The sequence below is a fragment of the Colossoma macropomum genome, unplaced genomic scaffold (genome assembly GCF_904425465.1).
Source record: "Colossoma macropomum unplaced genomic scaffold, Colossoma_macropomum, whole genome shotgun sequence".
NCBI classification, from domain to species: domain Eukaryota; kingdom Metazoa; phylum Chordata; class Actinopteri; order Characiformes; family Serrasalmidae; genus Colossoma; species Colossoma macropomum.
Window position 1 is genome coordinate 12,229,333 of NW_023494807.1, and position 25,901 is coordinate 12,255,233.

Consider the following 25,901-nt stretch of genomic DNA (forward strand, 5'->3'; position numbering starts at 1 on the left):
TTCAACAGCAAGCACGTCTTCAGGTAAGTTTAGTCAGATACATGCATCTTTCTGGGCTTTTCTGATCAGTTTTGATGTCATTGAATAATTATTAGTATAATAAATTGCTATTATTATTATTTTTTTTTACAATAAGCTGCTAGTGTACTGTTTCTGTGAAGTTACGCACTGTTTTCCACAGACTGTGTGGAAGTTGTGCATTGTGTAATAACCGAACTGAATCTATTCAGTTCTCCTGATTGCGGACTAGAACAGTTTAGTTCCTCTCTCCTCATTTTAACTTTCCTGGGCCCAAAACATCTTTGTATCTATGTAACTATGTCTCATGTAGTTTCATTTAGTTCCATTAAGTTCAATGTCTGTGAGGTGAGACAGCCCAAAATCACCATTTTAAAGTGGATACAGGGAGTTTTTGTGATCTTGAAATACTAATTTCAATACATTAATTTTAAGCTAAGATCACTTCAGTTTTTACAGAAATAAAAAAAAAAACACCAGCCCCTTTATTGTGTTTAAAAAGGTAATGGGACATAAATTGAACTCTTTTCATGGAAAGGAATACACTAAACAACATACCTCACCATAGAGGATAAGTTGTGTTAAACCCACAGGCAACCAACTCTGCAATAGTGGGAGTGTTGTGTTACCATGGCAACAGATGCCATCTTTCTTCTCCTCATCCTCCTCCCAGGTTAGTATCTACTCACAATAAATAAGCTTTGTAATTTCATAGGCTCTAAACATCATAAAGATCAGAGATCACCCTTTAGTTCATTTAATTTACAGTTAAAACAGCCACAAAGCAAAAATTACTAATTTTATAATGTCATAATAGAACTAGCAAACATACCTTCTAAAGAAAATTACACAAAAGCCTCCAAGTACAGTCAACTGCAAAAGTTTGAACAACCCCCATCAAATTACATTGATTTTCTAAGTGAAAATAAATTAACAAATCCTCTACAGAGAATAAACTTTAATATGGTATTTTTGGCACATTTCAGTGGAAAATTTATATTTACCTGCCCAGTTTAATGTATTGGGAAGTTTATATAAAGCTTACCATAACATTTGCAAAGAGCACATTTTATTATTTTTTCGTAATATGTTAAATTCAGCAAATAAAAAGTAATTAAGCATAAAAATGTGCAAAAGTGTGTTCTCTGTAGAGGATGTGTTAACTAATCTATCCAATGTTGAAAATAATCAGTTATTACTGTGTCCTCCCAACAAAAGCTATTCCCAAAGCACTATAGATATTTGGAAAATGAGACTTATAACAACTGTGTAAGACCTGGTAGACCTTCAAAACGGTCACCATCAGATATACAGTACTTAAAGCTTTTGTCTTTGAGAGAGGAGAAAATCAAGCTCCTCTCTTACTTCAGTTCTGAAAAAATCCACAGGTGTTTCTGTCCACCCTTCTACTGTGAAAGGTCAACACCATGGATCTGAAAGGATATTACTGACAAAATGAAACAGACCAAATAAAAATGAAAAACATTTTCACTAAAACTCTATAGCTTGACATCTGAGATGGAGTAAGGTTTATAAACTGGTCTCAAACCGAGCAGGATGAAGTTCAAGTGCAGAAAAGTTGACAGTGTAGAATGGGACACACTTTATTACAGAAGTCTAAAACAAATGCTTCATGAGGGGAGAAGTATGCAAGGGGTTCAAAGCTAGATAGTGCAAAGCAATCGGGGAAAGCAAGCGGTCTCAAAAAACTCAAAACACAAAAGAAATTTTGCAGGGTTTAAAAACATACAAAAATAGCTCAAACATGCCCAGTGGAAAAAAAAAAAAACAAAAACTTACGAAGTTCCAAAGGCCTCACAGAAAATCTCCAAGTACACACCAGTAGGAAAGTTCTAAAGCTCAGTACAGAAGCGTAAACCTAGCAGCTTAACACGTTCAGGTTAACATCACATATAGGGGTTGCTGACTCCTTAGCACCACCTGCTGCTTGTGTGAGATATGACAGGACTGATGAATCTAAATTGTTAATTGGGATTACTTTACTCTTGAAAATACAACCAACTTACAAGATTTCCAAGAGATTTCCAACTTCCAAGACAGTGAAGTGTTTACAAGAAGTACATAAAAATTATCCCTGCAGATTTCTGTAAATAAACTGAAAGCAAGTCTCCTATTAATAATAGAAGCTGGAATTAGGGCAAAGATTGAACGCATTTCATATTGAAAAAAGATATTGTAGCATTTAATGTTATTAAAGTGGACATAGTTTATGCACAGGTCAATGTGCTTTATTAAAAGGCTGTAGTTGGTCACGGCCATGCTGTACAAGAGAATGTTTTGTCTAATAATTCGCTCTAAGCCTCACTATGTCTTCTCAACCATCAGCATTATGCTGATGGAGCACTTCCTAAACTAATCAGAACACAGCTATGGGTTACCCCTGGCTTCTCAATAGGAGTTCTTGTCAGAATAACCTAGTGAATAAATGCTATAGAACTAACACTCTAAAATTTGCATACCACTACGAACATGCTGAATGAAGAATGGAGGCTGAGAGTGGAGAGGAAAGTTTTGGTTAGAAAGCAAACTGAGAGTAAAAGTTCTCATGTGTGAGGCAGAGCTGGAGCCAGAGCCTTTAATAAAGTCTACAGTTGTGGAAGAGGTGGAACACAGCTTTTCAACATCATTTGTTATGTGTATTATGTGTATTAAACATGAATTCTAATAAGATAAGATAAGATAATCCTTTATTAGTCCCACAACAGGGAAATTCTCAGTGTTACAACAGCAAAGGGGCAGCAAGGCACTCAAGAAAAGAGAAGAAGTAACAAGAAGAGAATTAACAAGCAAGTAATTAACTTTGTTAAGTACTTAACAAGGTTTTTTTTACAGTTTGTTACTTGTTACTATATAGACAATATATATATATATATATATATATATATATATATATATATTATATATATAGTACTAAAAGTAAAAAAAAGAAAAAAATATACATGCTATCCTTCACAAAAAATTAACAATATAAAGAATTATAAATAAATATCAAGCTATTTACACTGTATGGAAATACCCAAAATTCACATGGAATATTGCACGAGGTACTGGTTTATATTACTCATGGGATGGTGAGGAGTTAACAATATAAAGAATTATAAATAGAAAGCTCAAGAATTTATATATGTATATATATATATATATATATATATATATATATATATATATATATATATATATAATAAAGTAACATCATCATGCATCATGGTACCACACTGATGAATGATCAGATAGTGGAATTTATTTCCTTTGAGCAGTGTATATATGACGTATATAATTTTTACTGAAGGAACCTAAAAATTTCCATCCGAATTTCCATTTTACTAATAACAGAACACAGAAAACAAAAATCAAAAAGCAGGAAAATATAGTCATTTTCACATTTACACACATCTACGTTTTCACCTGTAATTTCTGTTCTGCTACATTAACTAGAACCATTTTCCACAGCTTTTACTTCTGCAGATCAAAATGATCTCGGAACTCCCCAGAAGAGTATGACTCAGTCTGAGGCTCGAGAGGCTTGCAGAGCAAACCACACTGACCTGGTCACTGATGAAGACAACGCTGCACTGACTAATCTGACTAACATGACTGGTATCAGCGGAGCATGGATTGGTCTCTATCGCAGTTATAAATGGTCTAATGGTGATAATGTTACATTCAGTAATCTGACAGGGGACTGTAGGTCAGAGTGCTGCTGTGCTGCTATGAAGGCTGATGGTTCATGGGAAAGACTTCAGTGCACAGAGAAAAGAAATTTCATGTGTTACAAACAAGGTCAGTCCTATGTATTAACTATAAACTATATGAATCACTTTTAAAAAGGAAATATCCTATATTCTTTACTTTTTCCTGTGAGGTCTACTTTTTACGTGTTTGTTTTTATGTTTCGAGAACTGTCACAGTTTATTACAAATGTCCATTTTCTAACATCTCTTTATCCATCTGAAATAAACAGGCCGTTTCTGTTATTATGACTTGAAGACTGAGACATGTCACTGACCTCTATTAACTACATACAACCCCAATTCCAAAAAGTTGGGACGCTGTGTAAAATGTAAATAAATGTAAATAAAAACTGAAAGCAATGATTTGCAAATCTCATGGAACCATATTTTATTCACAATAGAACATAGAACACATATCAGATGTTGAAAGTTAGACATTTTACCATTTCATGAAAAACATTAACTCTTTTAGAAAATGATGGCAGCAACACATCTCAGAAAAGTTGGGACAGGGCAGTGTCTACCATTGTGTAGCATCTCCTCTTCTTTTAACAACCGTCTGTAAACGTCTGGGAAGTGAAGAGACCAGTTGCTGTAGTTTTGGGAGAGGAATGTTGTCCCATTCTTGTCTTATGTAGGATTCTAGCTATTCATCAGTCCTAGGTCTTCTTTGGTGGATTTTTCGTTTCATGATGCGCCAAATGTTTTCTGTTGGTGAAAGGTCTGGACTGCAGGCAGGCCAGTTCAGCACCCAGACTCTTCTTCTGCGAAGCCATGCTGTTGTGATGGACACAGCATGTGGTTTAGCATCGTCTTGCTGAAATACGCAAGCCTTCCCTGAAAGACCACTGTCTGGATGGAAGCATATGTTGCCAAAAGCTGTATATTTCATTCAGCATTAATGGTGCCTTGACAGATGTACAAGACACCTATGCCATGTGCACTTATGCTCCCCCATACCATCATGGATGCTAGCTTTTAAACTGTGTGCTAATAACAAGCTTGGGAGGTCTTTACTCTGGAGGATGCAGTGTCCATTATTTCCAAAAAGAATTAAAAATTGTGATTTATCTGACCACAGGACATTTTTCCACTTTGCCTTAGTTCATTTTAAATGAGCTTGGGCCCAGAGCAGTTGGCGGTTTTGTTTATATATGGTTTCTTCTTTGCATGATACAGCTTTCACTTGCATTTATGGATTGCACAGCGAACTGTGTCCACAGACAATTATTTCTGGAAGTGTTCCTGAGCCCATGCAGTGATTTCCAGTACAGAATCATGCCTGTTTTCTATGCAGAGCCACCTGAGGGCCCGATGATCACGACCATCCAATATTGATTGTTGGCCTTGTCCCTTGTGTACAGAGACTTCTCCAGATTTCCTGAATCTTTTGATGATATTATGTACTGATGGTGGGATATCCAAAGTCTTCACAATTTTACATTGAGGAACATTTTTCTGAAATTGTTCCACAATTTTTAGATGCAGTTTTTCACCGATTGTTGAACCTCTGCCCATCTTTGCTCCTGAGAGACTCTGCATCTTTAAAATGTTCTTTTTATACCCAGTCATGTGAGTTAGTTGCAAATTGTTCCTCCAGCAGTTTTTTATTAGTACCACTTGCTTTTCCAGCTTTTTGTTGCCCCTGTCCCAACTTTTTTGAGATGCGTTGCTGCCATCAAGTTCTAAATCAGTTAAGATTTTTCATGAAATGGTAAAATGTCTCACTTTCAACATCTGATATGTGTTCTATGTTCTATTGTGAATAAAATATGGGTCTAAGACATTTGCAAATCATTGCATTCTTTTTGTATTTATATTTATTTACATTTTACACAGCGTCCCAACTTTTTTAGCATTGGGGTTGTATTAGAGGTGTAGACTCGAGTCATATGACTTAGATTCGAATCTGACTCAAGTCACAAATTTGATGATTTGAGACTTGACTGAACAAAATTGAGAAAGTCTTGCGACTCGACTTTGACTCGGACTTGAACCTCATGACTTGGAAAGACCCAAAGTAGAGGAAACGTGGAGAGACATCTGACTGCAGACAGATACAGAGTTGGATACTTTTCATGTAAAAGGATCCGTTTTCTGCCATAAATTTGATTTATAGCAGCATCATCAAATGTCAGTTACTGTGCTTATACTTGAGTTATTTTATTTTTGGAAGACCAGTGAAGGATTAGAGATCAAATTTGCTTCCTTAAGTTGGAAATGAGCGAAGCATCAACAGCATCAACAAGCCCTTACTCAGTGCTTAAACTCCAGCCTTACAGGAGCAGCTTGCCAGGTGAACTGACCATGTTCTTCAAAAAAAAACCAAAAAAAAACAGAGCTGTTAAAATAAGTGCAACATTCACCACGATGCTAAAGTTGACTTTTTATTCACCAGCTTTCTATTCGAAAATTTGAATAAAAAGCTAGCGAATAAAAAGACAAAATCAGATTCGTACATTCACCATAATTTTGCTATCGTTTCTGTAATCTGTTCAGCTTTGTCTTTTTGGTTTCTGTTGTGTCTAAATTCAAACTAGGGGTTGTTTTTAGTCAACTGATGTAGTTTTAGTGCTGATCTAGTGTTTATTTTAGTCCTATGCTCTCAATGTTCCCAAAAGTCATCAATAATTATTATCTTTAAATACTTCTTTTTTAAACAGACGTGAATAGTACTTTGAACATTCTTTTTTAGTGTAGTTGCACTGATTTTTGTGTATGCAATTATGCCTGTCATGGTTATCTGTGTAGTATATATTTGTATTTTCTCTAGAATGATACAAAAAGTGAATATACAGTCACACACTAATGATATGCTGTGAATAAAAGCCTGATGTACTCTTTGCACCAATTGTGGTGTTTAGTGTTGAAAAGGCCTTAAATTAGCTGAAGACTGCAGACTGACTCGTTTATGACTTGAAGATTAGGACTGGGGATTCGACTTGAGACTTGCCTTTACTGACTCAGAACGTGAATTAAAACTCAACTGTCTTGATTTGGGACTTGAGTCGGGACTCGAATGTCAAGACGTATTTGTTACTTGCAACTTGGTGACTTGTTCACACCTCTGCTTTATATATTTTAACAAACTCTGCATTATTTATTCTTATCAGCTTCACAATTCAACACTAATGTGTTGATTCTTTCATATCCGCAGATACTGACCTCACTCTCAATTATTATTTAATCTCTGAGAATATGAGCTGGTATGAAGCTCAGAGTTACTGCAGGAAGAACTACACTGATCTGGTCGGCATCAGAGATCAGAACCAGAACGAAGCAGTGAAGACAGAAGGGCTGAAGAACAGCACATCTTTCTGGATCGGCCTGCTGCATGATGACTGGGAGTGGACTGATGGAGGACACTCTGCCTACAGAAATTGGGCAACTGATCAGCCTCGGTCATCATCAGACTGTGCAACACTGAGAAAAGGGAAATGGGAAGGAGTGCCATGCAGTAATACTCAGCCTGCTCTGTGCTACAGCAGTAAGTCATGACTTTACAAACACTAACTCTCTTAGCAGTGTTTAATATTATGAATAAACATACTATGTAAATGTGAAACAATATGGGTAATTGATTTATAAAACAAAGATTTTTTGAAACCAAATAACAAATTATGTCTAGCAGTCAATATTGTTAAATTATGAAAGCATTAAGGCCAGTTAGACATCAGAAAAAGTGATGCTTGCCAGCAGAGAACTCTACCACACTGCGTCCCTGTAGTGGTGGGGTGTCATTTTTAAGGGTGTAATTTTGGCAGACTTAAAAAATGACATTGTTCAGCAGCACAGGTTTTTGTGCAGAAAAAATGAATAACAGTATCCCCATCAAGTGTATTTTAGTCATGCATTTTTAAACACTGTTTGTTGAATCAGACATGAATAATAGCCTATATGTTTGCATCATGATATAAAAGTATAATAAAGATCATAGTCGTAGACAGATAAATGTGTTGGTGTTGCTTAGATAGCACACAATCTCTTCTGCAGATTTTACCCACCTAAAATTCTGAAAAGTAACACCATCATGGTACCACCCTGATGAATAGCTCGGTCCTGAAATGTATTTTCTTGTGAGCAGTGTACATAAGAAATCTGTGCTTTTTACTGAATGAACCTGAATATTTACATCACAATTCCCATATTACTAATAACAGAATACAGAAAATTTATATAAACAGAGCAGAAAGATAAAGTGAAACATTTTCACCTTTACACACATCTACATCTTTCATTTCTGTTCTGCTACATTAACTACAGGACTTCTTTCTACAGTTGTTTGTCCTGCAGATCAAAGTTGTCTCAGAACTTTCCACATCATTGAGAAGAAAATGAATCGGTCTGAGGCTCGAGCAGCTTGCCGAGCAAACTACACTGACCTGGTCACTGTGTACAATGATGACAACAACACTGCACTGACTAATCTGGCTGGTAATGGAACAGCCTGGATTGGTCTGTGTTGCAGTCAGTCCGTCAGGGATAAATGGTCTAATGGTGATAATGTTACATTCAGTAATCTGACAGGGGTCTGTGGGTCAGAGTCCTGCTGTGCTGCTATGAAGGCTGATGGTTCATGGGAAAGTCTAAACTGCACAGAGAAAAGAAATGTCATGTGTTATAAACAAGGTAACAACAGACTATTAACTATACAGAATTAAATGTATTAATACCTTTTATCTTCAGCTTTTAATTATCTTACATTATTCAGTTTTGCCCCAGTGTTTTTAGGTTCCAAAAGCTGTCATGATTCATTATAAAAGTCTATAATTAATTTTCAATACAAAGATTTTTTGATAACATAAAAAATTATATCTAGCAGTCACAATAATATAGTGACTTTAAGAACATATTAAGGCCAGTTAGACTTTAGAAAAAGTTAAGCTTGCCAGCAGTGAATATTCTGCCACAACACACTGAGTCCCTCAAGTGGTGGGGTGGCATTTTTTAAGGGTTTCATTTTAGCAAACTTAAAAAATGACCTTGTTCAGCGGCACAGTTTTTCACACCAGAGAAAACAAATTACAAAAATGAGTCTATATTAAGCCTTTTTTTATTCCCATCAAGTGTTTTTAATATGTGGAATCATACATGATCAATAGCATATATGTGTGCATCATGGTATAAAAGTATAATATATATTATAGTCAAAGATAATGAATAAATGTGTTGGTCCTGCTTAGACACAGTCTCTTCTGATGATTATACTCACCTAAAATTCTAAAAAGTTACATCATCATGGTACCACACTGAAGATTAATCAGATCCTGGAACTTATTCCCTTTAAGCAGTGTATATATGGAATCTGTGACCTTTACTGAAGGAACCTGAATATTTCCATCCAGATTCCAATTTTACTAATAATAGAACACAGAAAATTTATATAAACAGAGCAGAAAGATAAAGCTAAACATTTTCACATTTACACATATCTAAATCTTTCATTTGTTTTCTTCTACATTAACTAGAAAACATTTACCACAGTTTTTATTTTGCAGACCAAATTTATCTCAAAACTTTCCATGTAATTCAGAAGAGTATGAATCAGTCTGAAGCTCAAGCAGCTTGCAGAACAAACTACACTGACCTTGTTACTGTGTACAGTGATGAAGACAACGCTGCACTGACTAATCTGATTAACATGACTGGTATCACTAAAGCCTGGATTGGTCTGTATCGCACTTATAAATGGTCTAATGGTGATAATGTTACGTTCAGTAACCTGACAGGGGTCTGTGGGTCAGAGTGCTGCTGTGCTGCTATGAAAGCTGATGGTTCATGGGAAAGACTTAACTGCACAGAGCAAAGAAATTTCATGTGCTATAAACAAGGTAACTACTGACTATTAACTATAAACTATGTTAATTACTTACATCTTCAGATCTTATAAAGAGGAAATATACTTCTATACTAGTATCTTCTTTACTTTCTACTTGTTACATTTGTGTTTTTATACACAAAAAATTATCATAATTAATTATAGATGTTCATTTCTAACATCTCTTAATCCCTAGGTTGTTTCTGTTACTCTGCCATTAAGACTGATATATGTAACTGACCTCTGTTAACTATACACATTTTAAACATCTCCGCATGATTGCATTAACATCAGCTTCAGAATCCAACACTAATGTGTCTATTTTTTTCACCTCCATAGACACTGACGTAACTGTCAGTTATTACTTAATCTTTGAGAATATGAGCTGGTCTGAAGCTCAGAGTTACTGCAGGAAGAACTACACTGATCTGGTCAGCATCAGAGATCAGAACCAGAATGAAGCAGTGAAGATAGAAGGGCTGAACAGCAGCACGTCCTTCTGGATCGGCCTGCTGCGTGATGACTGGCAGTGGACTGATGAAGGACGCTCTGCCTACAGAAACTGGGCGACTGGTCCATCTCGATCAACATCTGACTGTGTAACACTGAAAAAACTGAAATGGGAAACTGTGCCGTACACGGATAATCAGTCTGCTCTGAGCAACAGCAGTAAGTCATGAATTTTCAACCACTTATTCTCTCAACAATGTATAATATCATGCCTACAACATCAATGTGTCTGATATTCTAAAACATACTTTTTGTGTTTTTATGTCTTTGTCAGCATCCAGTATTGACAGTATGAGCAATGAGAATGCTTTGCCCTTCTGTAATAAAGGTAACAGAAATGGTCTGCTGAGTGTAAACTTAACTTTTTTGGGTTCTGGATTTGTCCATCACAAATGTTGTTTTGGGGTGACAAAAGTGAGTGTTATAATTTTCTAAAAAAGGGCAAGAACTTTTTAGCACCTAAAAAAAAAAAAACAATGCAGTGATCAGTCAGCGCTCTTTTATGCTTTTGCCTCATTGCACATTCATTTATAGGAGATTCCCTCTCAAAGCACAGAACCCATGGAGGAATTTGTAATAATAAAACACTTCTTATAATTTACTAAGACTGATAGTAAATAATGACTGTGTGTTATTCAACACCTGAGAAAAACATGTTTTGTATTTGGCACTAACGTGGCTGCCATTGTTGTTGCTGAGAGAGAGAAAGAAAAGAGAGAGTTCATCAAACACAGTGTTTTGAGGGCTCACCATTGCTGATGGGGCAGAAATCTAAACCAATTTTAGTAAAACAGTGTTTTAAACTGGCATTTCTTATTTCTTTGGGTATATTTTATACTCATCAAAAGGTCTTAAATTGAATTATGGAATACCTGAAATTTGGGTGGAGGGCCACACCTGAAACCTCTGCACCTTCCAGTCTAACACCCTATAAATTCCCATCTCAGCCTACCATTTCCCATGACAATGTTTTCACAATTCCAACCACCACCCCATCTCCTCCCTGTTTCCTCAGTTTTGTATAAGTCCTACCACAGTTGAAAAAGCTTAGAGCAGTAGCCACCCAGAACTCCCACCCAAGTTCCTCGAGTTCTCTCTTCTCTCACAATCAGTCCTCCTGCAAACTACTGCCATAGATTAATTATTACTTACAGAGAAAGTATATGATTATTTCCACATAATGAGTAATTAATTTTAGAATTACAGAAATTATACATTTAAAATTATTTTTGATTTTTTGTTTTGAAACACATGCTCATTTTCAGCATGAGAGTGAGCTGAACTTGAGTGTTTGAAAACTATATGATTTTAGCTCAACTTAAACTACAAGCTGTGTGCAGTACATCAAATAAAATAATAAAATAATCATAAAATAATGAGAAGCTTTAGTAAAGCAGAAATTGCTGAGCCAAATATTTTCAATGTGTTTTAAGCAATCGTTTGAAAAAAAGAAAAGCTCAGTGCCATCTTTTTTTTTTCTAGTACACAAGACCAACTAACAAAAACAAACCAAACATGCTTCTTTTTTATTATAATAATAATATTTATTTATAGTGCACTTTTGGTGCTTGTGGCAGCTCAAAGTACTTTACAGACAGGAGATAACAATAATGGAAGAAACTGTGAGTATTTATTTAAAATCATATAAGACAATAACATGGATCAAACTAAAATTAAAACTAAGATTAATATCAAGAGATGTAAAACTTTAATTAAATGCTGAGTTAAAGGGATATATTTTCAAATGACCAAGAAAAGGTGCAATTGATTTTTACAGATTAGAAGCATCAACCATGTTTTTTGTTTGTTTATTTGTTTTTGTTTTTTTTTTTTTGGTTCTGTTTTTTTGACCGGAAGGTATTTGCAGAAGGCCAGTATCTGTAGATCGAAGATTACATGAACAGACACATTAACAGACATGTACAAATGGACATTCTGTGTTGTAAGTTGGAGTTTTAAGGTCATTTAGAGCCTTTAAAAATAGTATTAGAGCCTTAGAAACAAGTACTAGAACTTTAAAAGTCCAGTTCTTTCAAAGCAGGAGTGATATGATCTCTCTTTTTTGTGTTTTTTTTGTTGAGGATGCGTTGTTTTTTTAGGGAGCCCAGTAAGAACAGCATTACAATAATCAATTCTGCTTGTATCCATTGGCAGATGTTTCATTACATTTTGGGGGTGGGGGATGATAGTAAACCGAAAAATTCTCAAGAGCAGTTTCTGAAGGGGACACCGAAGGCAATTCGGGGCATAGATATAAATACACAAATGCTGCGTTCTATCTGAAGTGATACATCTCAGCGTGCGGCATGTTGAAATGGTCAAAATCCGCTTGTAAACAAATACATGTGTACTGAGATAAGTTTTAATGATTAATTATGCCATAACTTCCTTATTACCCAAACAATTTTCACCAATTTTTTTTTTTGTTATAATGCTCAGACATAGATTAATCTAGACCACGTGGACTGTTCTCAGTAGCTTTTATCTCTATTTTGTAACTGTGAACATGTTGGTTAGCCATCTGGAGCAGCAGTGAGTATAGCGTGAACTCCAGTAGAAACACACACACACACACACACACACTCAGCAAATGCGTAAAAACGCAGTAAGAAGGACGAGGCTGAGGTCAGCTTCTTATTTGCCAGCTCCTTGTTTGGATTTTCCTATTCCACTTAAATGGTGCAGCAGTTACCTTCTGGTGTCTGATTCTGCATCTTTTAAGGTGTAACAGGAAAATTTGAACAAGAAGCTGGTGAATAAAAAGCTGACATCACACAAAAATTTGTGTGGATCACTCTCCATCTTCTCTCCATTATATAATTCTATGCCACTTATTCCTTGCAATATTCCTGAAATATAATTTTTGGACAGTACTTAAACCAAGAACTGTGTATTCATTAAATATGCCTGAGAGGCCTACCCAGTGTTCAAGACAGTGGATTGTGATCAACAGTATAAAAGCTTCACTAAGATTCAGTGAGACCAAAATAGAAAGACAGTGCATCAGAACTAAGCCTGAGGTCATTCACAACATGAACCAATGCTGTTTTCTAAGATTTTATTTAAAAAATGACAGTTTGAAATTGGTCTAAAATTATTATATGGAAGGATCCATGCTGCCCTTTTTTAGTGAAGGATTCCCCAAGGGCAGTTTTAAAAACATCTTTTACAAACAGTTTACAACGGCTGAAACACCATTTTGAACACAAAAGCCATCATAAGGAGATAAGTAGTGTAACGGGTTTTGCAATTTTTAATATTATTATTGCTAGAACCTTATGTGAGGGTGTGAGGTAACCCAGATTTATTTGAAGTCTACAGACCAGGGCAAGAGAGAGAAATGCTCGCACCAAGGATGCTTCAGAAAAGGGAATTTATTGGCTAAATATCAAACTACTTTTTGGACTACATTCAATGATAAACAATAGAAAATAAAACAAGAAAACAAAACAAAACAAAGTGATAGTAATGAAAGACAAAATAGCTCGAGTAAGTTAGAGTGATTCACGGCTAAATGGTATGAGGCAGTGTGGTTTGGGGAGTCGCTTGGGAGAGCCTCTAGAGAATTAACCTAAGCCTGGACGGGAATAACTATGTGGCTGGATGTACCTATAAAAGTTCTCTTATTAAATAAATTGGCGTCAGGGCCCTGACTGCAAATTGATGGACCAGCTTACACTGGAGTCGGGGGCTGACTTCAGGCGGGGTCATCTCAGGACAGACTCGATCGAAGGCTGGAGCTCACGCGGTCGTTCCTCTCCTCGCTGGCCGTGGATGCTGCATCTCCGTGCGGGCACGCGCCTTCCCGTCAGTGATTGGGCGGAGGCGTCTCGTGGCCGTCTGACGGTGAAGCTTGGGCAGCCTTTCGATGGTCGATCTGTTCACAGATCAGTGCGTGGCTCTGGGTGCGATGCTGGGTCTCCGTGGCGTCAGAACCGCTCCCACTCCGCTGGCGAGGTTCAGGTTGCAGTCAGGGTTCCGAGGCTGGTGATACTAATTTAACTACCTCTCTTTAGTAGAATCGAAAGTTATGGATATATCCTCCCGGGCCAGACAAGAAATATCCACCTTCCTTCTCTGAGGGTGGTTCAAACTTAAGGTGTGTAGACGAACAGGCAAGTTACAAAACAAACAAAGGTTCCAGATCTGAAAATTTAGCGTCCTAATACTTCTGACCTGTCTTTCTGACCTAGGCCGGCACAAACTTAGAAACTTTTGTTGCGAATGCAGGAACTTTGCTCGGCTGGAGGCCCTACCCTTTGGAGGTGGTGCCAGAGTGCTGATAGGTTCTCCTCACCTAAGGTTAACTAGCTACTCAGTTTTTCAACTCTGATTGGTTGTGCATAATTTGAGGAATGCCTTCCCCCAAAATCACTGCCTCCTTTGTTTAAACAAGTTTAAACAAAGCTAGTTTAAACAAAGAAAAAAGAACATTTCTATATCATCCAATTGGTTTAACTTTCAAAATCAAGGAATGAACAATTAGGATATTCAGGCATGTTTCTAAGAGAGAGTTTAACCCTTGTTACCTGATACACAATACATGTCAAAGAACACAGGTACTATCACACAGGTATCATCTCTGAACATGACCCAATGCATGAAAAAAAAGAAAATCAACAATAAAAGGAAAGGAACAAAGGAAGAAAAGAAAAGAAAACCACATTCAGGATACATCTTGGTCAATGGTCTAAACTCATAGCAATTAAATGGTTGGGTCTGACTGTTATCAAAGTTATACTCTACGTATTTCTAGCACTTAACAATAGAAAAAGATACAGGTAATATTTAGGTACTACCCAACAACAAGATTAATACCACAAGTAGTATTGCTTACGGATCATAGAAACGTTGATAATCAAGCAGACAAAGCACAAAGTTTCTTTCTTTCTTATAAGCACAAGTCCTTATGGTGGTGATGTGGTAATTTGCAGTTTCACCCCTTGGGGGTGTTGTGGGTCCATGCTTGAGATCCCTAGGGAATTTAGAAAGTTGGAATTTTGCCGTCCAAGGTCGTACAAATTCCGTTTTGGTATGTCTAGTTAAAAAGAGTTCTAACGAATGGTTGCAGTTTGGAGTGGACAAACACCTTAGAAATGTACTTTCTGTTACTTAAGATAAAAAGTTGTCCACAGTGCTTTGGAGAGCCATCTGCCACATTCCAGAGGAGGTGTCCTGTTTTTCTACTGGGTGAAGGGAGAGGGGTGCTGGTTCTTGATGCAGTTGTAAATTTTGCTAAGTGTGGGTTGGGGGTATCAAGCATGACAGATTTACACCTCCAACCAGTCTTGCTGGAGCCAGAAGCCCTTAACTTTGGGTAAACACTCAGCTGGAGGTGAAATTCCGGCCATTGTTCGCTACAGTAGGAACAGGGTCAAGATCACATGTGGACAAACTTAATTTGTTTTAACAGTTGTAAGCTCCTGATAACAGAGAAAGACATCATTATTGATGTAGGAGGCTTATCAAGAAAGTTACAGAAGCTTATTTCAGCAGGCTGAGCTGCCTTGGAGCCAACATTGAGGCACGTAGAGTCTTCTGATCACCTCTTCAAGGACAATCCTGGCCTCGGTTCTCTTCTTCACAGTGTCTACAAATAATCTGAAATGCTCCTCATGGACAAATACAGAACATAATGTATTATATATTGAATTATTATAATATAATTATACAGTGTCCTGTAAATGCACTGTGATTGTTATTAAAGCTTAAAGCCTTAAATAACTGTAATCAAAATTTAAACCTTTAAACAAAATGTAGTCATTCAGCCAAGACATGCTTAGTGTCTCAAAATGTTTTATTTTGCACTGGGGCTATGAGGCTAATGTAGCTAGCAAGTAATAAAAGCTCATATCCTATCAAATAGCTTTGTGCAAATTGCATACCTAAAGTTGTTAAGGACTTGCTGGAAAACAAAAATAAGGTTTCAAGTATAATCATATACATCACATCCAGCCCTGTTGTTTCTGTTCTGCTGCATTAACTAGAGAATATTTTTTACAGATTTTTCTCCTGCAGGCCAAAGTCGTCTCAGAACTTTCCATGCCATTGGAAATAAACAGAATTACAGTGAGGCTCGAGTAGCTTGTAGAACAAACTACACTGACCTGGTCACTGTGTACCATGATGAAGACAACACTCTACTCAAAAATATTGGTTCTGCCTGGATTGGCCTCTATCGCAATGATAAATGGTCTAATGGAGATGATGTTACATTCAGTAAGCTGACAGGGGACTGTGGGTCAGGTCCCTGCTGTGCTGCTATGAAGGCTGATGATGCGTGGGAAAGTGTTAACTGCACAATAAAAAGAAATTTCATGTGCTATAAACAAGGTAATTACTGATCACTACTCATGTAGATTTATTAAAGTAATTTAAGAAAGTGATTTAATTAAGTTTAATAAAGCATATTAATTACATGAAAATAAATAATAAATCAAAATTAATGTGTCTGTTCTTTCCCTTTTACAGATGTTACTGATCTCACCCTTAATTATCATGTGATTCTTAAGCCTATGTCGTGGTATGAAGCTCAGAGTTACTGCAGGAAGAACTACACTGATCTGGTCAGCATCAGAAATCAGAACCAGAATGAAGCAGTGAAGATAAAAGGGCTGAACAGCAGCACACCCTTCTGGATTGGTCTGCTGCATGATGACTGGGAGTGGACTGATGGAGGACACTCTGCATACAGAAACTGGGCAACTAGTCAACCTGAACCACTCCCATCACAATGTGTAAAACTGTTATCAGGAAAATGGTATTCAGAGCCATGCAGTAATATGCAGTGTGCGCTGTGCTACCGCAGTAAGTCATGACTTTACAACCTTTTTTTTTTCTGCAATGAAATATATCATGAGTAAAATTATCATTCAGTGTCAGATTTCATTCTAAAACTTTTCATTTGTATTTTTACATTTCTTTCAGCATTCATCCATGTTAGTAATGACAGTATGAGCTGGGAGGACGCTCTGGATTACTGTAAAAAAGATAACAGAGCTGGTTTTCTGCGCATTCAGTCTGAGTCTGACCAGAAAGAGGTGGAGTTTGAGCTCAGGAGGAGGCGTGTCTCTGGAACTTTGTGGGTGGGGCTTGCACAGAGTCAGCTATTTGGCTTCTGGATTTGGACTGATGGGATTGGTGTGGGTCCCTGGACCAACTGGTTGGGAGGGAGACAGCCAGAGCCTCCACTGTCTCACCACTGTGGTGCCATAGATATAGAGGAAGACTTCAAATGGACAGATAACGACTGTAGATCTAAATTCAGAGTTTTATGTGAAGTGAAATCATTTAACTGATCCACTTCTTGTATTCAGTGTGTTAAACATACATACCTGAGGGGGGTTACCTTAAAATTTTGTCCTGAGACAGATTACTGATTACCTGTTCAAAACGTAATCTGTAATCCACAAGATCACTATATTAAAGTAAAAGAGTCTTATTGCCTTACACTTACTTTTGGATTAGTCACACAATTACAAAAATACAAGAAACAATTTTTTTCCAAATCATTAGATTTCACAGTCGTATTATACTGCAGTAAACAAAATGTGAATTGGGTATGTTGGGTAGAGATAAATAAATGTAAATAAACCTGTAAATAAAACAAAGCATATAAATTGCATGTAAATAAAACAAACGCATTTACTGAGGCACCATGGGGCTAATGAAAAAAGTTCTAACTTCAGACTTGGTGTTCTAACATTTTTAGAAGGCAGTGCTGAGCAGTGTTTGTTTGTTTGTCCGCTATGCAGCTAATTCTAATGTTTTTAGCATGTATGCTAGCAGAACGTAAGTTATGTTTTTTATGTTTTTCACTCTTGTGAAGAACATGTAGCTTTGTGTAACATAATGCTGTGTAGACATTTACATGAGTGTGGGCACAGTACTGAGTTGACTGTGGCTAATCAGCTAATTTGGCCACTTTAGGCTTTTACGTTAAACAAGAAAAGACAATTCATTGAACAATAAGCAAGAAAAGACAATTACGTCATGAATTGCAATTATTTATATGGCAAGAAATCATCAGCTAGGTGTTCATGATTGTATCAGCCCAATAAGGGAAGCATGTTGATGTGAAATGGTATCTAAGCACTGACGCAGGTTCCCATCCTGGACTGAAAAGTATTTTCATTGAAGAATCTCCACTAACAGTAGAATTTTATCCTACCCTGGTCTAAGTTTAAATGATTACATCTGATGCTATTTTCTGAGAACATGAATGTATGAACATCAACAGTATTTTTATTGACACAATTAAAAAAAATAGAAATGTTTAAGTATACTACATTCTCCTTAATGTTCTGTTCCATTCAATTTAACACGACAATTACATTTTTAACAAATAACAAATACGTTTTTCAAAGATATGCAGCTCAAAATAAGAAATCACTGTAACAGTATGCAAATAAAAAAAAAAAAAAGGATAACACCATTGATTCTTCTTCAGTAATACCATTTTAAAAAGTCCCCTGGTCATTTCCTTACATCACTGTTACACTCAGAGAACCTGAAATATTTAAACAGATTACATTTTGTATTAATATGATTATTGTTTTAAACTGGAGCAGATTTGCCTTTTTACAGAGATTTCAGGTACTCAGGCATGCATTTTCTCCCTTGCTCTTTCTCTCTCTCACTATTTGCATGAGCCAAGACTTTAAACTTAATAATATTAAACACGATTGATTTTGTCATAGCGTCAAAATGAGAAAAAGACTTAAGACAGCTATCCTGACCGCCTCACACTAAACGATCGAGATGACGCGAGCGCAATACAACTCTAGGAAGACTCTCATGATTTTATTCCGAACTTGGTCTGCAACAGTGAAATCGCTTGAAAAGTCATTTGGTTTAAGGCCGGCATAAGCCTTCAAGTACAGACTTATTTTATCACTACTTTATAGTGATACCGTGTGGAAGGGAGGAAGACAGAATCTATCCACCTCTGGGCTGCACTTTGTATTGCACTTTACAAGAAAAATGAAACAGTGACAACAGGGTTATACAGAGGAATGCCAAATCTGTGAGATACACCAGTGGGCAATGGCAATGACTGTAAAGATCTGGAGGAAGGAAACAAATATGGACATTTGGTGGAATGGAAACATCTAGGAACAGGTTAAAAGTTCATGCAGGCTGCTGGGTACCTAACATTACAAAGTATGATACAGGGAGTCCAAGAGGGATGTGATGGTTGACTATCCATTAAAATCTATGAAGCTTTCAAGTAAAAAATTTCAGTGCAGTAGAAGGCTAACATTAGCAGATGAATTGACATGTAAATGGTTGCTAAGGTCCAGAAATCAGGATGAACTATATTAGCAAAAAATCCCATCAGGAAGCACTGATTTGGATGTTTGGGATGGTAAACCTCAGGTATAGATTCCACTAAATTGATGAAAGTGAAGCACTGAGTTTACTTCTCAAACCTGTATATCATTTCCACATGAATAATCAGGGTTGGGAGGGTTACTTTAAAAATTTGTTCTAGTACAGATTACTGATTACCTGTTAAAAAAACATAATCTGTAATCTAATGCAAATGATTATATATCACAGTAATGTAATCTGATTACTTTAAATTACTTTTGGATTGCTTGTCTTTTTAAAGTCTTACAATTAATAATGATGATAATGATAACAAGAAAATATTCCAACAAGATAAATGTAACTTAACAAAGTGCAAACATGAATATTATAGGTGACTTAATTGTCTGTGTAACAAAGTCAGGAGGTCAATGTGGTAGAAATTTTCCTTCGAGACTAATTATTGTTGATGAGGGGTCTCATAGTGACCTTCTGACTTTGTGTACTTTCTGCTAAAGGCCTGTACTGGTTCTTCAGACTTTATATTGATGTGTCATGATTTGATTTCTTGTGATGTAATTTATTGATGCTCCCTCAGCTCTCATCAATCCACAGAAATCAGCATGTTCTATGAGTTATAAGAGGCATTGTTTTTATTTGAAAACTAAGTGGTAGTTACAGATAATGAACATTTATACACATTAACATTTTTGCCCCTGTCATCCTTAAACTACTAAACAAATAAATCATGATGCGAAAACAAAACCAACTGACACTCAGGACCCTTACAAGTCATTTGTGAAGTGTTCCAAAACCACATGTTTTCAAGTCATCACGTTTTTCACGTGATCACATTTTTCACAAAGTAACACATTTTTTCCAATGTGATAACACATTGTTTAACATGTGAAGTGTGCAAAATCCAGTTTTTATTCACGTGATAATCCTGTGACTTTTTTTTTCTTTTCATGTTTCGTTATGCCGTTCTGCGTTATTCTTCTTAGTTAATAATAATATCGGCTCATTTTAGCATGATAGCAAAAGTTTGATTTATAGTTAATATCAAACCATATAATTTTATGTAGCAACAAAATAGAATGAATCATCAGTTTGCTTCTGTAAAGTCTGATGTAAACAGGATTAATGCCTAGTTAAAAATTCTGCCAATAAAAATAGAATACTAAATTTCTATAGATTGGCTAAATAATAGACTGCAAACTGCTGCTAGTAGTTGGGATTCTTCTTCAGATCTCTCTGTTGACGGCACCCACACAACTTCCTACAGTGAAAAACTCCTCAAATCAACGTCTGTGACACATTTTTCATTAAAAACATTTTGACAAAATTGAATGTAATTCTGATAGTCACACTATTTTTGTAATCTACCTATAATCTGGTTACTGATGTTTTTATTGTAACTGTAACAGAATATAGTTACATTTTTTGTACCCTAATTACACAATGCCATTACATGCATTCCATTACTGCCCAAACCTGTGGATAAAATATGTTACATCAACACAGTCATGGTAAACAGTTAGTAAACTAATATATAGAATTGTGTTCTTGTTGTTCAGTTTACTAATGCATGATTTTTAATTGGAAATTATGCATATATTTGAATCATGTAAATTGAATGCATCTTTTGCAGTGCAGCCACATGAAGAGGCAGCAGTGTGACAGTAATAGGGACGCAATGGTACAAAAAATGAACTTAGCTTTTACCTACTTTTTCTCGGTTCCCCCTGCTGGCATTCTATAGCAGCACCGTGCTGCATGATGCTACTCTACCCAACACAGCGCATCCGTTGTGTAATGGCCATTACAATGTCCTCTATTTATTTAAAATAGAGAAGGCAAAGCACTTACAGGTTGTCAAAGCTGAGAAACACTTTTAATCTTAATGTTTTTCTCCCCTTGATTTCATACAGTACAGAAACCAGTCATGCTGTCATTTTTCTGGATGGAAAGTTTTATTTGTCTATAAGTACAATAAAGAGTTCATTGTTTAAAGGGTGAGGCTTTCGTTTTATTTTATTTTATTTATTTATTTTATTAAATATAAAGATTCTGAAACCATAATCTTACCGTGGCCCAAAAACCATTGTACATACCAAACTGTGGGCCCACTGTACCATTGCATCTACTAAGTTGAACAGCTTGAATGCTGAATTCAGGAGAACTTATTACACAACAGATGATCTGTGCTAGTGTTTTAAAATATATCGCTGGACTTTATAGACCCTTTATTTTAGTAAGTTTTCCAGCTTGGAATATGCGAAGAGTGTAAAAATGCAGGACCAACTGCTGCCCACAAGGTTGTGCTCTCTAACACTGTTGCTGACAAAAATTTGAAAGCAATGAACCATGAGATGCTCTTTCATCATTTATCATTTTAATGTGAGTTAATGTAAAAAGACTTTATACCATAATAATAATAATAATAATAATAATAATAAAATAATAATAATAATAATAATATGGTCAAAATGATGAATAAATGTGTTGGTGCTTTTTAGATTTTGTAGTCTCTTCTGCAATTTAGACTTAATTTCAAAAATGTTAGGACATTGTGTGAAATGCCAATAAAAACAAAAAGTAGTGGTTAGTAAATTTTATTTGACCTGTGTTAAATTGAAAACAGTACAAAAACACAACATTTGATTTTCTACCTTATTTCCCTAATTGTATTTTTGTAAATATATACTCATTTGAAATATGATACCTTCAAAATGGTCCAAATAAGTTAGGACAGGGGCATGTTTACTACTGTGCCATTTTTCTCACCTTTCCTTATCTTTCCATTTAACAGCACTAAATAAATGTTTGGGGACTGAAGACAGAAACTGATCCAGTTTTGAAAGCAGAATTTTGTTGCCATTCTTCAGTTACAGTCTTTAGCTGCACTAATGTACAAGGCCTTCATTGTAGTATTTTGCACTTCATGACAGGCTGTAATACTCAAGTCCAGAAAAAAAAACATCAATAAAAAAAAAAAAAATTAGTTCCTTTTAACTCTCGCCAGTGCATTCAAATATCTTAGGGATTAAACAGGACTGGATTTTTTTGTTAAATCAATTTAACTATTCACTGTAATCAACCACAATGAGACCTAAACGTATCCCCCCACCCCCCACCCCCCTACTGACTTTCACAACCATCTAAGCATTGGTTGGTTCATCATGCTTTTTCTTGATTTTACTAGGCAAACAGATTTCTTTAAATATCATTATCACTAAACAAATTGTCTAGATTAGTCTTTTTTTAACACAGGTGAAAGTGGATTTACAAATAATTACAAATAGTTAATTTGCATTTCCCATACTGTCCTGACTTTCTTGGAAAGTTTTTGGAGTTTATATATCCAGCAAAATTCTGAAAGATAAGCTGTCTTAGTAGTGGTACATCATAGTACCACATTCATATATGATTAGATCTTGAAATGTATATTATTTGAGTAGTGTTTCTATGAAATGTGAACTGACCTGGTCACTGTGTACAGTAACAAAACAACACTGCACTGACCAATCTGATTAACATGACTGCTATCAGTAAAGCCTGGATTGGTTTGAACCACAATCAGTCCAGTGATAAATGGTCTAATGGGGGTGATGTTACATTCAGTATTCTGACAGGGGTCTGTGGGTCAGGGACCTGCTGTGATGCTATGATGGCTGATGGTTCATGGGAAAGTCTTCAGCGCACAGAGAAAAGAAACCATGTGTTATAAACATGGTAAGTACTGACTACTAACTATATAGATTTAACTGTATTAACTCTTATTAGCATTATCTCTTAAAGGTGCCATATCTTACATAGATTTAAACAGTGTTAACTTTACAAAACGTATTCCTGTCAGCTTCAAATTTCAACATTATTGTGCCTATTCCACACCTCACCCTCAACTATCATTTAATTCTTGAGAATATGAGCTGGTATGAAGCTCAGAGTTACTGCATGAAGAACTACACTGATCTGGTCAGTATCAGAGATCAGAACTAGAATAAAGCTGTGATGGCAGAAGGGCTGACCAGCAGCACATCCTTTTGGATCAGACTGCTGCGTGATGACTGGGAGGGGACTGATGGAGGACGCTCTGCCTACAGAAACTGGGCGACTGGTCAGCCTCGACCATCATCAGACTGTGTAACACTGAGAAAAGGAAAATGTGAAACAGTGCCATGTAGTAATAATGAGTTTGCTCTGTGCTACAACAGTAAGTCTTGACTTTACAGACACTGATTCTCTCAGCAGTGCTTAAAAAGTAACTACACCCCACTATTTTCAGCTACTCTCCCTGGCTCAACTTAGAAAAATGCATTTCTCTACTACCATCCCTATCTTTGACGGGGGAAGGTTTTTCTGATCAGACAGTGTGTCTTGAGCCTTAACAGTATGAGCCACTGACTCAAGCCACCGAAGAGTTAACTGCCAGAAAATGATTAACAACGAGCGGGAGAGGCGTCCAAATGGTAGAACATTTCCTAAAACCATGACAACAAGCTTCTTATTATCTGTTCAGCAAGTCCATATTCGATATTATTCGAGCACTGATTTCTTAGATATACTGGATTCCGAATGAATAATGTGGATTTCTTTATATGTTGTCTAAGTTTCATTCATTTTGACATCAAGCTGTGAAAAACATACTATAAGGCCATTACAGTACTATTGCCTTCTGTACAGGAGCACTTGTGGGCACTGTACAAACCTCCCTCATGTTGAGAACACTTGCAGTAGGGAGGCAGCCGAGGAATGTTGAACGTTAATGCAGAAAAAAGTGAACCCAACCTTTGTAGTTTAAGCTAGTTAGCTTACGCTAGCCATTCTATAGCATTACCAGCATCACAACCTACCTTTATCCTGTTTGACTCCAAGCACAGATGTATAACAGGGACACTGTAATGTACCAAACTGGTTGTTCACAGATGTAACCATGTTGGGGTCGTACACTGCCTAACCTCCCTCCTCATTTAATCAGTCCATCAGGTTACCTAACTGTATGTTGAACATTATCAATATGAGGCTAGTTAAGTCTAAAATGCTAAAAACTACAACTTCTACAAACACAATAACTAAGAATTACCAATAATAACAAACTACAACACTAAATAACACACTAATTGCGATGAGCTGAAATGTATGGAAAAACATGTAAAATGGCACCAATGTTCTCCCTCGCTCTAGGCACATGTGGTTTCATGTCATGAGCAAATGGCATGAGCAGAGCCATCTCTACGCAGGGCTCTGGGTATCAGTAGGGCATCACCAGGGGGTGGTAACATTGGTTAACTGATTTGCAAACTGCGGTGTGTCATCATAATTTGGTACGAAGGCACGTCATCCATGCCTATAACAGAGTTGAACAAGAGGGGCGCTGCAGAGGCGGAACTAACCAGACAGAACATTGCATTTCAGCTATTAATGAAAAAATAGGTCTTAGGGTGTAGTTACTCTTTAATATAATTAATAAACATATCATACTTTGTTAACCAGTGCATTTGTTATCATTCTAAAACATAATTTTTGTGTCTCTGTCAGCATCCAGTAATGACATTGTGAGCTGTAAGAGTGCTCTGAATCACTGTAATATTGGCTATTTTCAATTCTTAAATTGTTTAGAACTTTTTGGACAAAGTAAAATCTTTGACTCTGGATACAGAGGGCCATCGCCAGGCATCAGGATATCTGGAGCTAATCCAGAATATAAATTTTATGGCCCCAAACCCTAAAGACCATCCTGCCTCTTGACCCATAGGTCTGGAGACCTTTTTTGATTAATATTTTCAAAAATTAATGTTGGACCACCTCACCGAATCCGTTTTCAACCCTCTGAGGAGACTTTAATCTAATACTAAATTGAATGACTCTACTTTCTTAATTTAACTGTGAAATACCTCTGTGACTCTGTTAAAATGCTGCATTGTCAGAAATTAATTAATTAATACTTGTGAGAGGTGAATTAATAAGATCCCCAAGGTTGATAGTTATTTCATGATTCTTGAGATATAACCCATTTTCATTCATCGAGATTATTGGGTTGAGTTTAATCCTTTGTAACTTTTTCCATTTAACTTTTTTTTTTCCTAGAAATATCATAAGATTAGTTAAATCCATATGTTCCTTTGAAAAAGAATTAACATCATATCCTTTTCTTAGAGTCTTTGTGTTTTTCTTTAGAAGTAGAACTACGTAAGTAAAGTTTGTAACTTGTGTTACTATATATACTTCACGCATAATAGTTTCTGCCATCATATCTACAGAGATATTGGTGATAATTGGATAATGTACTTAGCATTTATTTTATTCTGACTCATCCTGTAACTTTTCACTTAAGCATTATTTTAGAAATATTAGCATTGACAAACACTAACACTGGAATTATGTTCTTTTGGAAAAGTCATTTCCTTTCCTTAGTAATCATGTTCCTTCCAAGTAGCTTTATGTAACCATGGCATAAAATTAGAATACTTTTAATAATCTGTAAGCTCAAT

General features: G+C 36.2%; 1 protein-coding gene across 1 annotated transcript; it reads left to right on the forward strand.

The window, feature by feature from the left end:
- On the forward strand, nt 1–17,593 carry LOC118797475 (macrophage mannose receptor 1-like). Its single transcript, XM_036556849.1, has 11 exons — nt 1–23; nt 521–691; nt 3,490–3,819; nt 6,928–7,257; nt 8,049–8,399; nt 9,269–9,601; nt 9,928–10,257; nt 10,373–10,426; nt 16,102–16,431; nt 16,570–16,905; nt 17,026–17,593. The coding sequence occupies exons 2-11, from the start codon at nt 649–651 to the stop codon at nt 17,394–17,396; spliced, it is 2,808 nt and encodes a 935-aa protein (XP_036412742.1). The 5' UTR covers nt 1–23; nt 521–648; the 3' UTR covers nt 17,397–17,593.
- Nucleotides 17,594–25,901: the final 8,308 nt, after the last annotated feature.

Bases quoted from the DNA above. Each gene is read 5' to 3' on its own strand.
- LOC118797475 (XM_036556849.1), top strand. From the start codon at position 649: ATGGCAACAGATGCCATCTTTCTTCTCCTCATCCTCCTCCCAG. The intron at 9,602-9,927 runs GTAACTACTGAC...TCACCTCCATAG, and splicing joins TTTCATGTGCTATAAACAAG to ACACTGACGTAACTGTCAGT. The intron at 16,432-16,569 runs GTAATTACTGAT...TCCCTTTTACAG, and splicing joins TTTCATGTGCTATAAACAAG to ATGTTACTGATCTCACCCTT.